The following is a 16,284-nucleotide window of genomic DNA, read 5'->3' on the forward strand; positions in this document are numbered from 1 at the left end:
AGTAAGGAAGTTGGAATCATGCTTGGCTAAGGGCAGGAATCGGAACAGGGACACAAGGCTCTGTGGTGTCAGAGCTGGGAAGGAGGATACTAAGGAAGGAAACTGGAATCATGCTTGCTGGAAGTTCACCCCAATAAACATCGAATTGTTTGCACCTTTGGACTTCGGATATTGTTGCTCTCTGTTGATGCGAGAAGGACCAGGGAAGTAAGTGGGTGAAGGAATAAGCCCCCTAACATCTTGGTGCCATGACTCGGATGCATCGCATTGGATAGGTGAGTGGCAGCCTGTAAGTCCCCCTCCCCAACAGTCCGTGCAGCTGGCCTGTGTTATGGAGGAGGTCAGGGGAGATGATCACAATGGTCCCTTCTGGCCATAGACTCCATCATATTTACAAAATGAAGTTAAATGCTGCAGGTTTAGACAGTTATATTTAGACTCCCCTTTAAGAACCTGTCCCAAAGCCCACGTAAGTCAAGAGAAGGTCTCCTGTTGACTCCAATGGGATTTGAATCAAACTTTAAAGTTTTGAATAAAGGCAGGGACAAAGCAAAGAGTCAACAGAAATGTGGAGAAACTCTAACTTCTCTGACTTTCTAGGAAATAGCTTGCTCATACTATCTGCACCCATAGTTCCCAACTTTCCCCCTGCCCACCACACCATGTCCTGACTCAGATATCTTTCATTTTCCAGTGTACAACTGTCACCCATCGCTTTAGTCTCTAAGCACTTCCATCCCCTCCCCCACAAAAAAACCAATAGCAATAGTGAAGTCCCTAATGGATTTCATGGAGTTTTTTTCATGGTTCATGTTATTTTTAAAATGCTTCAAACATCGATGGAAAAAAGTGAAAAGTATAGTACTTTAAAAAATATAGTATATTTTATTTTTAGAATATAGAAATACAAAGAATACACCTTTAGTCCAACAGCACTATCTCATATATAAACAAACTGGCTGGGGAACATGGGAGGCACTGACTTTCATTTTCAATCACTGTATTTGTGATGGAGAGGAACATAACAGGCTTCAAAAGCAGGCAGGTATGGGAGATGGCCCACATCCTTTGAATTCTTTCTGCCAGTTTACAAGACAAAATCAACCAACCAACCAGTGGTTTGTTTACTAGAAACGCTTACCATACTGTACCATGGATTCTTTAATCAGCTCACCAGCGACTAAGACAAAATAGCTTATTTCAGGACCCTACACTGAAAAATTGAATGAATTAAATAGCAACATATATTTAGATTATGTTATTATAGATTATATTTAGACAGACATTTTACAGACTGTCACAGGCTGGCTGGCCCTTTATGGGGAGACAGGCTCAGTCTCGCCTCTCACAGATTAGCCTCTGCAACTGATCCTGACTGGCTTTGGAGCAGGTGGCTCTATTCATTTATCAGACCCAGCTGGGGAAGAGCTGGGTGATGGGGGAGCTGGGAGACTCAGCTGGAAGAGAGCTACAGGGGAAAGTGGTCTCCTGTGACTGGCCCTGGAAGGAGAGAGTGGCATGGCCGGAGCAGGCTGGGAAAGGTCAACCCCCAGGCAGATGGCCTGGGAATAAGTATCCAGTCCAGGGAGAACCAGACTAGGGAAAGGTCTCCAGAGAAGAAACCCTGAGGACTAGTGGCTCAAGTCTGGGCTGGGTCTTCAGGAGAAGTTCAGCACTGTAGGAATGGACACAGTGAAAGGTAGCCTAGGAGCAGCAGAAGACCCTTTGGTTTTATACTCTTTGAACTGGAGACAGCTACTTGACAGGGCCTCCCTAAGGGGAGGTAGGTCTGCTGCAAGATGGCTCTTAGTAGGCCTCATGGGAGCACAGGGAGGGGATGGTGCCACACAGACAAGACAAGGAACAGATAGTTTTCCTCTGGTATCAAATTCATTCTGTATAGTATCTGCTCACATGTACTTTAGTGTGAAAATTCAGGTGAGAAAATAAATTCCTTTCAGGAATTTAACAGATGATACCCAAGGACAGGTCCAGACCAACATCTCCACGTGCCAAACAAAACAAAAAGAGAAGCACTGGAAACAAAAATCATCTTAATCCAGAGACATGTAGCAAAACATTCAGAGCATGATTCTGTGAAGTGTGCTCACTGTAGTCCACCAAAACCAATGGGACTACTCACATGAAAAAGGATTTGTGGGATCAGGCCCTAGATTATCACCAATTAAACTGGTAGTTTCAGGCTGCAACAATAAAATATGAGCTCAATAGAAGCAGTTAATTAACCCTGACCTCAAAATAACAGATGACTTCATCACATTTTTTGCATTTGAAACCATTAGTTACAGGATTTTGCACCAATACAAGTTTCTGTACTAAGCAGAGTTCAGGAAGCGAATATAATTCCCAGCTAAAATCATTAAGCAAGTATTTGTAAATTGATCCTATGAGGGGATCTACACATTCCCTATAACTAATCCACACACAGAAGACCTTTTGTTCCACTTACAATTACAAGGAAAAAAAATTGGGTCATTACCTCAAGTGTCTCAAATAAGGATTTAATTTAGATTTAACAAGATATTTATGACACAGCAATTAAATGCTGATTTTAGGTTTATCAATGAACAGACACACATTATTAAACTTCTAAAAGATGGTTTTAGTAAACACACTGTTAATATCATGACTGTTGCAACCAGAAACTTCATTCTAGGCATACGAGCACAATGTTTTGGAAAATGTAAAGCTAAATACTGAGTTTGATCTGTATATATATTTTTTTATTACTAATGATCAAACAACCAATTTAGGCCCTGATCCTGCAAGTTACTCCATGCTGTTGGACCCCTGAATGCAGGCAGAGAAATGGGGCACTGTGCCATCACAAGATTCTATCTGTACCAACTGCTTTTCAGGATCAGGGCCTTAGATATCTGCAGGATGATTGTTCAGCTTTAGCACATATGAATGACAATAACCATGAATTCACTGCTCAGTGTATAGATAGGGCCAGATTATGCCACTAACGCCTAGCCCAGAACAGGAGACAGTGCAAGGCCCATATACCCCAACAGGAAGATCCAGGAGGAGAGCTGGTAAAAAAAAAAATGCAGAAATAAATCATCAAAATGTAGAATACTTTGAAATTTTTCAAACAGCTCTCTAAGGGAGACACTGTGCCCAAATCTCCTGGAGACAACAACTGCTGTGCCACCCCTTATTTCATATTTATATTACAGTAGCACCTAGAGAGATTTTCCTGTGGATCAGGGCCCTATTGCACTAGGCGCTATACATACACATCCAAGGAGATGGTCCCTAGGCTGAAGGGCGTGCAACCTCCTGTCTGTAGCAAGCCAGAGTTATGGGCTGCTATGGAGGAGTGGTGTTCCAAAACCCTGCCTCCTCTCTGCCCTTTTGATGCAACTCACACCCTTAAGGGCACTAGCCCACAGGGCCACTGATCAGGACATCAATGGCTATAATTAGGGCCCTACCAAATTCCCGGTCCATTTTGGTCAATTTCATGGTCATAGAGTTTTAAAATAATAAATTTCAGGATTTCAGCTATTTAAATCTGAAGTTTCACAGTGTTGTAACTGTAAGGTACTGACCCAAAAGGATATTGTGTGGGGGTGTCACAAGGTTATTGTAGGGGGGGATAGCGGTACTGCCACCCTTATTGCCGCACTGCTGCTGGCTGCGGCGCTGCTTTCAGAGCTGGGAGGCCAGAGAGCAGTAGCATGGTATGGTATTGCCACCCTTACTTCTGTGCAGCTGCCTTCAGAGCTGGGCCCTCGGCTGGCAGCTGCCACTCTCCGGCCGCCCATTGCCACCCTTACGTCTGTGCTGCTGCTGGCAGTGCCACCTTCAGAGCTGGATGCCTGGCCAGCAGCCGCCGCTTTCTGGCCAGCCAGCTCTGAAGGCAGTGCAGAAGTAAGTATGGCAATACTATGACGCCCCCTACAATAATCTTGGAACCCTGCCACTGCCCCCTTTTCGGTCAGGACCCCCAGTTTGAGAAACGCTGGTCTCCCCTGTAAAATGTGTATAGTATAGAGTGAAAAGTACACAAAAGACCAGATTTCACAGTCCATGACACGTTTTTCATGGCCGTGAATTTGGTAGGGCCCCAGCTATAACTGTGGCTTCCTGCAACAAAGGAGATAAAAGAGAAGGGAAGCTCTTTGTGCTCTCTCTCCTTTGCACACCTCTGCATGGGCTGACTACCTTGTGGCCCTTAACATGTGTTTATGTGACATGTAGTCAGAACACAGCTGAAATGGTCACCAAACATTAACTACCATGTAGTGCAATGAATTCACAATTTTGTTTTTCTTGTTATTTCAAAAATGCCCTCAAATGTTCTAAAATAGAATAAAAACCCCTCGCTTTTCACAGTAAAAAAAATCTAAGAGGAAATCTAACATAAGATAAGGGAAGAGAAAAATATAAAATATGAGGTTTAAAGAGTTAAGGCGCTGGACAATAGGGAAAAAAGGAGGAGAGGCAGATTTCTGGTGGAGTGAATTCAAACATCCAATGCCCACTATAGCAAAAACTTGCTCACATGCTGGAATCTGATACTCTGCTGTGGTCCTTAGAGGGCAAGTGGTGTCAGAATGTAATTACCTGTCCAGATGAGGGTTACGGAGTAGGTAACAAATATAGCCACTAAAGGTGTAAAAACCAAGATGAACAATTCCAAGTCAATGTGACACTTCATAAGCAGTCAATGTACAACAAGCAAGGAAAGTGTAATGTGATCCCAGTGCCCTGGAGCAGTGAACAAATGTGTTGCTGCATACTGAAGAGACTGCAAGCAAGAGAGATGAACTGCTGGATGCTTTGCAAGGAGGAAATTACAATAATAGAACCTCATTGTCTTAAGGACATGTACTGCTGTTGCACAATCATCGTGGGACACAATGGGTATAGATTGCACCAATTGCACAACTGAATAAACACTTTTGGACCACGCCAAACACATGATTTGTCAAGGAAAGACAAGATTTCAAGTCACATCAACTTCCTTCACCGTACTCACTGTCTACAAGCAATTCCTCTTAGGGAGCAAGCAAGAGAATCCACATAGCTACTCCTGCCCATGACTTCTGCATTGCTAGTGCTGCCGACAAGGTAGATATATTTGCCATTTAACTTACCCCTCACTCAGAACAACGTTACATCTCTCAGCAGGGAATACCATCAACCAAGTTGATATACTATCTGCTGGGTTTTTACTGCAGTCATTTGCTTATAGATTACACTAAAATTCTAGAGTGAGGCAATCGAAGTGGCTACTGATTGAGAGCCCACAGGATATCAAAGAAATCTGACGGAAGATTCCTCACCTATAGTAGCCTTGTGCAACTGAACAGCTTTGCTAGCAGATTGTAGCATGACTGCACCTTGGGGTGGAGGTCAGATTATAGCCAAGTGGCAATTACATTTCATCGAAGATGATGTACTTTATAACAGAAACAGAAGATGTAAGATTGGTTTCCCCATATGCATTTTAGACTCAGGCCAAACCCTAAGCAGTTAGTGGGACCATATGAATGAGTAAGGTGAACAGAATTCAGCCCATCATGGCGGAACACAGAAAAAACCCTCATCTCTGTGAACTAATCATAGTTACATAAAAAAGTAAGTGAAATGTTGGCATTTTTGGAGTTTTAATCAGAGCTCTTGTGCTATAAAATTTCTGGTGATAAGTGACACAAAATACCTTGTGTTATAAATATAAAGGGAAGGGTAAACACCTTTAAATCCCTCCTGGCCAGAGGAAAAACCCTTTCACCTGTAAAGGGTTAAGAAGGTAGGATAACATCACTGGCACCTGACCAAAATGACCAATGAGGAGACAAGCTGGCGGGGGGAGGGGGGTGGAAACAAAGGCTCTCTGTCTGTGTGATGCTTTTGCTGGGACCAGAGCAGGAATGCAGGTCAGAACTCTTGTAAAGGCTAATAAGCAATCTAGTTAGATATGCGTTAGATTCTGTTTTGTTTAAATGGCTGATAAAATAAGTTGTGCTGAATGGAATGTATATTCCTGTTTTTGTATCTTTTTGTAACTTAAGGTTTTGGCTAGAGGGATTCTCTAGGTTTTGAATCTGATTACCCTGTAAGGTATTTACCATCCTGATTTTACAGAGGTGATTCTTTTACTTTTTCTTTAATTAAAATTCTTCTTTTAAGAACCTGATTGCTTTTTCATTGCTGTTAAGATCCAAGGGTTTGGGTCTGTGTTCACCTATGCAAATTGGTGAGGATTTTTATCAAGCCTTCCCCAGGAAAGGGGGTGTAGTGCTTGGGGCAATATTTTTGGGGGGAGACGTTTCCAAGTAGGCACTTCTCCTGTTCTTTGTGTAACACTTTGGTGGTGGCAGTGTTTAACCTAAGCTGGTAAGAATAAGCTTAGGGGGTCTTTCATGCAGTTCCCCACATCTGTACCCAAGAGTTCAGAGTGGGGAAGGAACCTTGACACCTTGTTTCCATTTGACTGGCAAATAGGGTGGTCAGGTGTCTGGTTTTTGAGCGGAAAGGGGACCTGACAGTGTCTGGTCAGATCTACTGACTGGACACCAAAGTCCAGTTACTGCGGGCAGGGGAGGTGCTGGGTCATCACCTGCGACAACCTCTACTCAGCCAGGACCACCTCCTACCTGCATCAGGTGGCTGCAGCTCCCAACCCTGGCTCCACAGGCAAGTCCCTCCTGACCCACAAAGGGAGGGGGGCAGAGGGGAAAGCAGTGAGCAGTGTAGGGAGGGGGAAAGACGAGCAAAGGGAGGGGGGCTTAGGGAGAAGGGACAGGGCAGGAGCGAGGCCTAGGGGGAAGGGGTGGCAAAGGGGAGGATCCAGCACTCATGCTGGAGTGTCCAGTTTTTAAATACAGTATTAGAAAGTTGGCAACCATACTGGCAAAGTCCCAGAGGCTGTCTCTCAGTTTTGCTAAAGATTCTCTCACATTGCTCTGTCAGAGAATAAAGAGGCCTTAGAATGAGCAGAAATGGCTCCCTGAGGCCCATTCCCAGGCTCTGAAGGAAAGAGTGTGGCCTGGGCATACTATGACAATTTTCTGCTTCCCAGCACCTATAGGAGACCATGATAAGTAGAGTGTAAACTGGAGCTGCCCTTAGCCTAACTTACACCCGGGGCCAGACAAGATTCTGCCTGGGCCTACCATATAAGGAGTGCAAGGTGGCTTAAAGCCACTTTTATTCTCCCTTTATATCCTCCCTTCCATCCTTGCTGAAAATGCAGGAACTGAGTAACTGATGCCTGGATCCACCAAGAGAAGTAGGCACTTAGAAAATCACAGAGCAAACTGTGATCCACAGAGCTGAGTTAGTTGTCTAGGCTTCCTACACAATGAATGGGGAGAAAGAGGTGCCTTAGAATGCGAACCACAAAGCCAGCACACTAGGCAGGAAGCAGCATAAGCTAGCCAGTGGGAGAGATGGAAGAGAGGGGGGCGTGCTAAGCCCTGTCCCTCTCACGGAGTTAAGTGCCTATGTCCGGGCTGCAGAGAGGCGCTTATCTCTCCTCGTGAGCCATGAGCCAAGGGAAGACAGGCACTCCTCCACCTAACGAACATGCGGGGCCTATCCAGTAGGTGTGCTCAGAGGCTGCCTAACTCCACCCAGAACAGCCAGGGAGTGGAGAAGGAGGAGCTGGTTCAAGTCCCCCTGCCCCTGCCTGATGAGGAGAACAGGAGTCTGTCATCTCTCAAGGGAGTGCCCTAACCGCTAGGCAACATGGTATTCTGATGTGGGTTTCCCTGCATCTCTCCTATTGCATCTATTCCACTTTAATTGAATAATTACATATTAATGGAGCCAGAGAGTAAGAATGAGTCTATTGCCTAGTGCTTCAAGGCAGCAGATCCCTGTACAAATCCCTTCTCCCTCAGAGGCAGAGGGAGACCTGAACTTGTGGTCTCCCCCATCCCACATGAGTGCTCTCACCACGGGGTAAAGTTTATAAATGAGCTACCCCTCTGCTAGGCCATTTTGTGTGGAGTTAGTTGGCCTCTGAGCTGACCTACTAGATCTGGCCCCACAGGTTAGTTAGGCAAAGGCGTGCCTATCTTCCTCCAGTTCATGGGTTGCTTTAGGGCTTAAGCAGGAGATAGGTGCCCAGAAACCTAGAGTAGAGACAGCAGTGTCTATGCCCAGAATCAAACATAGGCCCCTAGGGAACTTTTACCACAAAAACTTAGGCATTGAGCAAGTTTAGGCACCTGCAGAGTTAGGCAGCAGCTGTGTGGGAGTTTTGTGGATCAGAGTGGTGCCTAAAAAAAGGACTTAGGTGCCTAAGTACCTTCACAGATATGGGCCTGAATAAGAGCTCAACAGAGCAGATGGCCTGGCTCAGCATGGAGGCTCTGGAATAAAGACAACCTCCCTCCATACTCCATAATGTAATCTTCTCAAAGAAAGATAGTAGGTATAATGGAGATAACAGGTAGGGAGCTATGGACGAACTAAGCTAAACTACGGGCTTTGAGTTGGCTATATAGACAGCAGGCAGAAATTAGGACAGGATGACATTTATTTTTCTGAAACGTTTTGCCTATTGCTGATCCTAAGATACCCTCTACAGACATATCCTTATTCCTCAGTGCAGTATAGGCATGTGCACTAATGGCTTCAGAGTGAATAGAAGAATCATAATTCACTTGGGAGTATAAACTATGAAAGTATAGATGGAATGGTATATGACAGCAAAGCCCTGAGAGTTATCATGGCCCTATCAGGCCTCATCTCCATTCCAGGATCATCTATTACAACAACACTAACATGAAAGGAAAACGCATAGGATACAAGTGGAAGTTTGGGGATGAAATATTGGCTATTTACACTAACATTTACTGGATTTTAACATTTACAAATCTCAGGTCAATAAAAGGGTAAATCAATTCCCCGACATCAGCAAGGGAGAATCAATGGTCTATCCCCTGTGGTTGTTTATATAGAAGTCAATGTGTATTCTACAGAGTGTATATTTAAGTTTCATATCTGGCTCTAATAGGATGATTTTTTTGTACTTTTAAGACATATAAAAACTATTTTAAGATTTCATTTAGCACATTCCTGATCTTTATTTGATCTTGTAACCATCAATAATGTTTACTAAAGATTCCAGTTAAACCCTCACATTGCATTTCCTATTAAAAAAAATCACTCCAAAAGGACTGGCTGATTCACAGGGATTGGTAATGTGCTGTTAACATCTGGGTTACCAGTTCAAATCCAGTGCTCTCTGTCTAGGCATTTATCTTGTTCTGATGGCATTGAAGCCTTGGTGACTAATTGCTAGTCACCATCATCCGGTGGCTGGTCAGTGGCCTATATGAAAAAGCAGGTCACCTTAAATCCATGTCTTTAGTAGACATGAATCTTGGACACAGAAAACAGTGTCACCAGTTGGCAGCCCTGTCAGGAAAGAATGAGTTCCTCAGTGAAAGAATGAGTACTGAGTGGACATGGAGAATGAGTTCTCCTTTCATTCTCCCTTGAGTCCATCGCCCTTATACACAACACAAACCTATTTTTAGTCTGGATAGGTACCCATGATTCCCTTCCTCTGACCCCTTGAGGTACTCCCTCCAGGACTGCCTTCAGACACTGTGGTGGCACAGGGAAGCTAGTGCTACTCATGCTGGATGTGTTTCATGAATCTATTGAGAACCTCAATCTCCAAGGCTGTCACTCTGCCCCTTTTCATGACCAACACCATGTTGTTTTATTTACACCTTGCAATGCACTTAGGGCCTGGGACCAATGGAGTGAATACATGTGAATGCATAAATAAATCTATCTCCTTCAAAATTCCTGTCCTTGAGTTCTAGAAGAAGGTCCCCTCCAAGCAGAGAGAGAGCTTTCACTCACGCACCAGCTTGTGTCTGAGCACAAGCAACTCTGGATTCCGTGCGTCTCTGCCACACACTGCCCACACCACGATTCTTCTCAGTGTGAGTGAGGAGTAGAACTGAACCCAAGGTGGAGTCAGAACACAGCAAGAAGGCAGGATGATCTCAATAGGGTATAGATGGGGCTGATTGAGATTCACGTTAGGAGCAGGTCCTCAAGGAATTCATTTTGAAGCACTTAAACATCTTCATTAATGATCTGGATAATGGGACGGATTGCACCCACAGCAAGTTCGGGGATGACACTAAACTGTGGGGGAGAGGTAGATATGCTGGAAGGTAGGGATAGGGTCCAGAGTGACCTAGACAAATTGGAGAACTGGGCCAAAAGAAATCTGATGAGGTTCAACAAGGACAAGTGCAGAGTCCTGCACTTAGGATGGAAGAATCTCATGCACTGCTACAGGCTAGGGACCAACTGGCTAAGTGCAGTTCTGCAGAAAAAGACCTGGGGATTACAGTGGATGAGATGGTGCATATGAGTTAACAGTGTGCCTTTGTTGGCAAGAAGACTAACATATTGGGCTGCATTAGTAGGAGCATTGCCAGCAGATCGAGGAAAGTGATTATTCCCCTCTATTCAGCACTGGTGAGGCCACATCTGGAGTACTGCATCCAGTTTTGTGGCCCCCACTACAGAAAGGATGTGGACAAATTGGAGAGAGTACAGCAGAGGGCAACAAAAATGATGAGGGGGCTGGGGCACATGACTTGTGAGGAGAGGCTGAGGGAACTGGCTTTATTTAGTCTGCAGAAGAGAAGAGTGAGGGGGGATTTGATAGCAGCCTTCAACTACCTGAAGAGGGGTTACAAAGAGGAGGGAGCTAGGATGTTCTCAGTGGTGGCAGATGACAGAACAAGAAGCAGTGGTCTCAAGTTGCAGTGGGGGAGGTCTAGGTTGCATATTAGGAAAAACTATTTCACTGGAAGGGTGGTGAAGCACTGAAATGGGTTACTTAGGGAGGTGGTGGAATGTGCATCCTTAGAGGTTTTTAAGACTTGTCTTGACAAAGCCCTGGCTGGGATGATTTATTTGGGGTTGGTCCTGCTTTGAGCAGGGGATTGGACTAGATGACCTCCTGAGGTCTCTTCCAACCCTAATCTTCTATGATTTTATGATTCTCTGTTTTTTTAGGGTTAATGAAATTGAGCTTTGCCTTTCTTGTGAAAGGGGACACTTCACTTTGACCCAGTTAGAATTTTCAGAATTATGAAAGGGATTTTAAAGGAGGTGAAACAAACACCTAGGGTGAAATCCTGGCCTCACTGACGTCAATGGCAAAGCTCCCCAGTTAGGATTTCACCCCTAATCTAGATGTGTTTCCAGTGCAAGGGTGGAATTGATGTGTACAGTGAAAAAATAAGAAAACAGTTTTAAGACCAGTTATGAAAAGGACATGCATTCTGGGATGCCTGGCCTCTTCCTGGCCCTAATATTTCTTATGGTATGTTGTCACATTTTGTGCAGTAAAAGACTTGGGCGGGGGGGGGGGGGAGGTTTGATGGAAATACCAATCAAAGAAATAATGTTAATAATTCCCATCCAAAATCTTTTACAGAATTGAGTCACAAACTCCAAGCATGAGAACAGGATAAGGATTACCTTGTTTTCTAACTGAACACAGTCACCATCATCCAACACCGCTGTGTGATGGGGTTCTATTTTCTCTTGGGCATCATCAGATCCTTTGAATAGACCAGATATGTAAAAAGACAATGCATGACACTATCAAAGCTGCAAATTATGAAATAATTAGTCATCCCTTCTGCTGAGAGCTATTTTATTTAAGAACATGCATGCTTTTCTTTAATTCATCTTCCTCTAACACTCCCACTCTGTCTTTTACACATACCCACTGTCCACCCCAGTTGTCTTTTACTTTTCATTTCCTTTCTGCAGCAGATGAACAAAGGCCATTTCTCCCCACTGTCAAGTCTATTATGTGCATCCTCTGATAGACCATGGCCATAGGAATTAGAGTACTATCCAGTTGAGAGAAGAAGTGTGATGGAGATGAATGCATCTGATACACTAATACGTGAGTTCTCAACCTAGGGATTGCAAACGGGTCTGGGAGGTGATGGCTGCCCTCCTTTTCCTTATGGCTACAGGCGAGGGGAGAGAGAAGAGTCCCTAACCATTTTTCTGTTGTAACATGGTGTTGTTGGATAGAAAATATTGAGAACTGCACTAGTGCTAACACGCTTGCTAATAAAAAGGATAAAAAAAGAGACAGGGAGGAGGGGAGTGCCTGGAATTTTAGTAGTCATATTCCTATGAAAGCTTTTTGGTGCATATTCAAATAGGATTTTTACTGATTTTAAGAGTGCATTTCACCCCCAGTGTAGCAGTCCCTCACAAGGCCCTACCTATCACTTAGGCAGGGATAAAAATAAGCCAGTACGGATTGTTATGGTGTACCAGTAAAAAGTGGCTGCCAGTACCGGCCCATACCCAGCTGGCTCTAGGAAGAAGAATAAAGGAGTTGGAGGCGCAAGTGGTGTTCTCGTCCATCCTCCCCGTGGAAGGAAAAGGCCTAGGTAGGGAGCGTCGAATCGTGGAAGTCAACGAATGGCTACGCAGATGGTGTCGGAGAGAAGGCTTTGGTTTCTTTGACCATGGGATGGTGTTCCATGAAGGAGGAGTGCTGGGTAGAGACGGGCTCCATCTTACGAAGAGAGGGAAGAGCATCTTTGCCAGCAGGCTGGCTAACCTAGTGAGGAGGGCTTTAAACTAGGTTCACCGGGGGAAGGAGACCAAAGCCCTGAGGTAAGTGGGAAAGCGGGATACCGGGAGGAAGCACAGGCAGGAATGTCTGTGAGGGGAGGGCTCCTGCCTCATACTGGCAATGAGGGGCGATCAACAGGTTATCTCAATTGCTTATATACAAATGCACAAAGCCTTGGAAACAAGCAGGGAGAACTGGAGGTCCTGGTGATGTCAAGGAACTATGACGTGATCGGAATAACAGAGACTTGGTGGGATAACTCATATGACTGGAGTACTGTCATGGATGGTTATAAACTGTTCAGGAAGGACAGGCAGGGCAGAAAAGGTGGGGGAGTAGCACTGTATGTAAGGGAGCAGTATGACTGCTCAGAGCTCCGGTACGAAACTGCAGAAAAACCTGAGTGTCTCTGGATTAAGTTTAGAAGTGTGTGCAACAAGAGTGATGTAGTGGTGGGAGTCTGCTATAGACCACCGGACCAGGGGGATGAGGTGGATGAGGCTTTCTTCCGGCAGCTCACGGAAGCTACTAGATCGCATGCCCTGATTCTCATGGGTGACTTTAATTTTCCTGATATCTGCTGGGAGAGCAATGCAGCGGTGCATAGACAATCCAGGAAGTTTTTGGAAAGCGTAGGGGACAATTTCCTGGCGCAAGTGCTAGAGGAGCCAACTAGGGGGGGTGCTTTTCTTGACCTGCTGCTCAGAAACCGGGTAGAATTAGTGGGGGAAGCAAAAGTGGATGGGAATCTGGGAGGCAGTGACCATGAGTTGGTTGAGTTCAGGATCCTGATGCAGGGAACAAAGGTAAGCAGCAGGATACGGACCCTGGACTTCAGGAAAGCAGACTTCGACTCCCTCAGGGAACGGATGGCCAGGATCCCCTGGGGGACTAACTTGAAGGGGAAAGGAGTCCAGGAGAGCTGGCTGTATTTCAAGGAATCCCTGTTGAGGTTACAGGGACAAACCATCCCGATGAGTCAAAAGAATAGTAAATATGGCAGGCGACCAACTTGGCTTAATGGTGAAATCCTAGCGGATCTTAAACATAAAAAAAAAAGCTTACAAGAAGTGGAAGGTTGGACATATGACCAGGGAAGAGTATAAAAATATTGCTCGGGCATGTAGGAATGTTATCAGGAGGGCCAAATCGCACCTGGAGCTGCAGCTAGCCAGAGATGTCAAGAGTAACAAGAAGGGTTTCTTCAGGTATGTTGGCAACAAGAAGAAAGCCAAGGAATGTGTGGGCCCCTTACTGAATGAGGGAGGCAACCTAGTGACAGAGGATGTGGAAAAAGCTAATGTACTCAATGCTTTTTTTGCCTCTGTTTTCACTAACAAGGTCAGCTCCCAGACTGCTGCGCTGGGCATCACAAAATGCGGAAGAGATGGCCAGCCCTCTGTGGAGATAGAGGCGGTTAGGGACTATTTAGAAAAGCTGGACGTGCACAAGTCCATGGGGCCGGACGAGTTGCATCCGAGAGTGCTGAAGGAATTGGCGGCTGTGATTGCAGAGCCACTGGCCATTATCTTTGAAAACTCGTGGCGAACCGGGGAAGTCCCGGATGACTGGAAAAAGGCTAATGTAGTGCCAATCTTTAAAAAAGGGAAGAAGGAAGATCCTGGGAACTACAGGCCAGTCAGCCTCACCTCAGTCCCTGGAAAAATCATGGAGCAGGTCCTCAAAGAATCAATCCTGAAGCACTTGCATGAGAGGAAAGTGATCAGGAACAGCCAGCATGGATTCACCAAGGGAAGGTCATGCCTGACTAATCTAATCGCCTTTTATGATGAGATTACTGGTTCTGTGGATGAAGGGGAAGCAGTGGATGTATTGTTTCTTGACTTTAGCAAAGCTTTTGACACGGTCTCCCATAGTATTCTTGTCAGCAAGTTAAGGAAGTATGGGCTGGATGAATGCACTATAAGGTGGGTAGAAAGCTGGCTAAATTGTCGGGCTCAACGGGTAGTGATCAATGGCTCCATGTCTAGTTGGCAGCCGGTATCAAGTGGAGTGCCCCAAGGGTCGGTCCTGGGGCTGGTTTTATTCAATATCTTCATAAATGATCTGGAGGATGGTGTGGATTGCACTCTCAGCAAATTTGCGGATGATACTAAACTGGGAGGAGTGGTAGATACGCTGGAGGGGAGGGATAGGATACAGAAGGACCTAGACCAATTGGAAGATTGGGCCAAAAGGAATCTGATGAGGTTCAATAAGGATAAGTGCAGGGTCCTGCACTTAGGACGGAAGAACCCAATGCACAGCTACAGACTAGGGACCGAATGGCTAGGCAGCAGTTCTGCAGAAAAGGACCTAGGGGTGACAGTGGACGAGAAGCTGGATATGAGTCAGCAGTGTGCCCTTGTTGCCAAGAAGGTCAATGGCATTTTGGGATCTATAAGTAGGGGCATAGCGAGCAGATCGAGGGACGTGATCGTTCCCCTCTATTCGACATTGGTGAGGCCTCATCTGGAGTACTGTGTCCAGTTTTGGGCCCCACACTTCAAGAAGGATGTGGATAAATTGGAGAGAGTCCAGCGAAGGGCAACAAAAATGATTAGGGGACTGGAACACATGAGTTATGAGGAGAGGCTGAGGGAGCTGGGATTGTTTAGCCTGCAGAAGAGAAGAATGAGGGGGGATTTGATAGCTGCTTTCAACTACCTGAAAGGGGGTTCCAAAGAGGATGGCTCTAGACTGTTCTCAATGGTAGCAGATGACAGAACGAGGAGTAATGGTCTCAAGTTGCAGTGGGGGAGGTTTAGATTGGATATTAGGAAAAACTTTTTCACTAAGAGGGTGGTGAAACACTGGAATGCGTTACCTAGGGAGGTGGTAGAATCTCCTTCCTTAGAGGTTTTTAAGGTCAGGCTTGACAAAGCCCTGGCTGGGATGATTTAACTGGGAATTGGTCCTGCTTTGAGCAGGGGGTTGGACTAGATGACCTTCTGGGGTCCCTTCCAACCCTGATATTCTATGATTCTATGATTCTATGACTTAAAGCACTGCCATCACAGTGCTTTAACGTTGCTGCCCCTTTTGTGCCCCCCATCGGCAGCCCTGCTGGGTCCCTACTGGCAGAGCCACCGATGGAGGGGGCGGCGAGAGCGGCCCAAAAGGAGCAGCTGCCCCGGGGCTGGCAATTTAAAAGGGCCCAGGGCTCCGGCCGCCACTGTTGCTACCGCAGCAGCGGCCAGAGCCCTGGGCTTTTTAAATCGCCTCTGGAGCCCTGGGCAGTGTGGGCCAGGCAGCGTGGAAGGGCTGGCAGGGGACACTGACCACCAGCCCCACCCGTTCTGCCTGAGGCCCTACCCGTTCCGGGGGCTGGAGCCGGCTCCCATACTGGTAAGTCTTTGGCTTTACTTTCACCCCTGCACTTATATCCCTCTTAAGATCAATATTAAAGGTGCAAGTGAGGCCTAAGTGGTGAATAGGACCTTACATGGTCTCTTTTCACCTTGAAAGACTGTTAGTCACAGATACGCAGGATGTGATTTGGCTTTTCTGGTTGATATGAAGACTTCCCCCACCCCTACCCTAATCCCAAACTCTTGTCCCTACCTGATTTGTGGACTTCTGAGTTAGTTGTAGGCTGCAGGGTGGGAATAATTTACAAAACTAACACCTTGAATTATGGTAGAAGTAAGAAA

General features: G+C 45.7%; 1 protein-coding gene across 1 annotated transcript in view; it reads right to left on the reverse strand.

Annotated features, from left to right (window-relative positions):
• PIR (pirin) overlaps positions 1-16,284 on the reverse strand; it is a gene marked incomplete at both ends in the record, with an annotated part of 76,722 nt that overhangs the window by 1,792 nt on the left and 58,646 nt on the right. Inside the window, 2 exon segments of the mRNA XM_084624272.1 lie at positions 1,142-1,208; positions 11,506-11,588. Coding sequence (XP_084480398.1) covers positions 1,142-1,208; positions 11,506-11,588 — 150 coding nt within the window.

Source organism: Lepidochelys olivacea (assembly GCF_965140295.1).
Source record: "Lepidochelys olivacea isolate rLepOli2 genome assembly, chromosome: 1".
Classification (NCBI taxonomy): domain Eukaryota; kingdom Metazoa; phylum Chordata; order Testudines; family Cheloniidae; genus Lepidochelys; species Lepidochelys olivacea.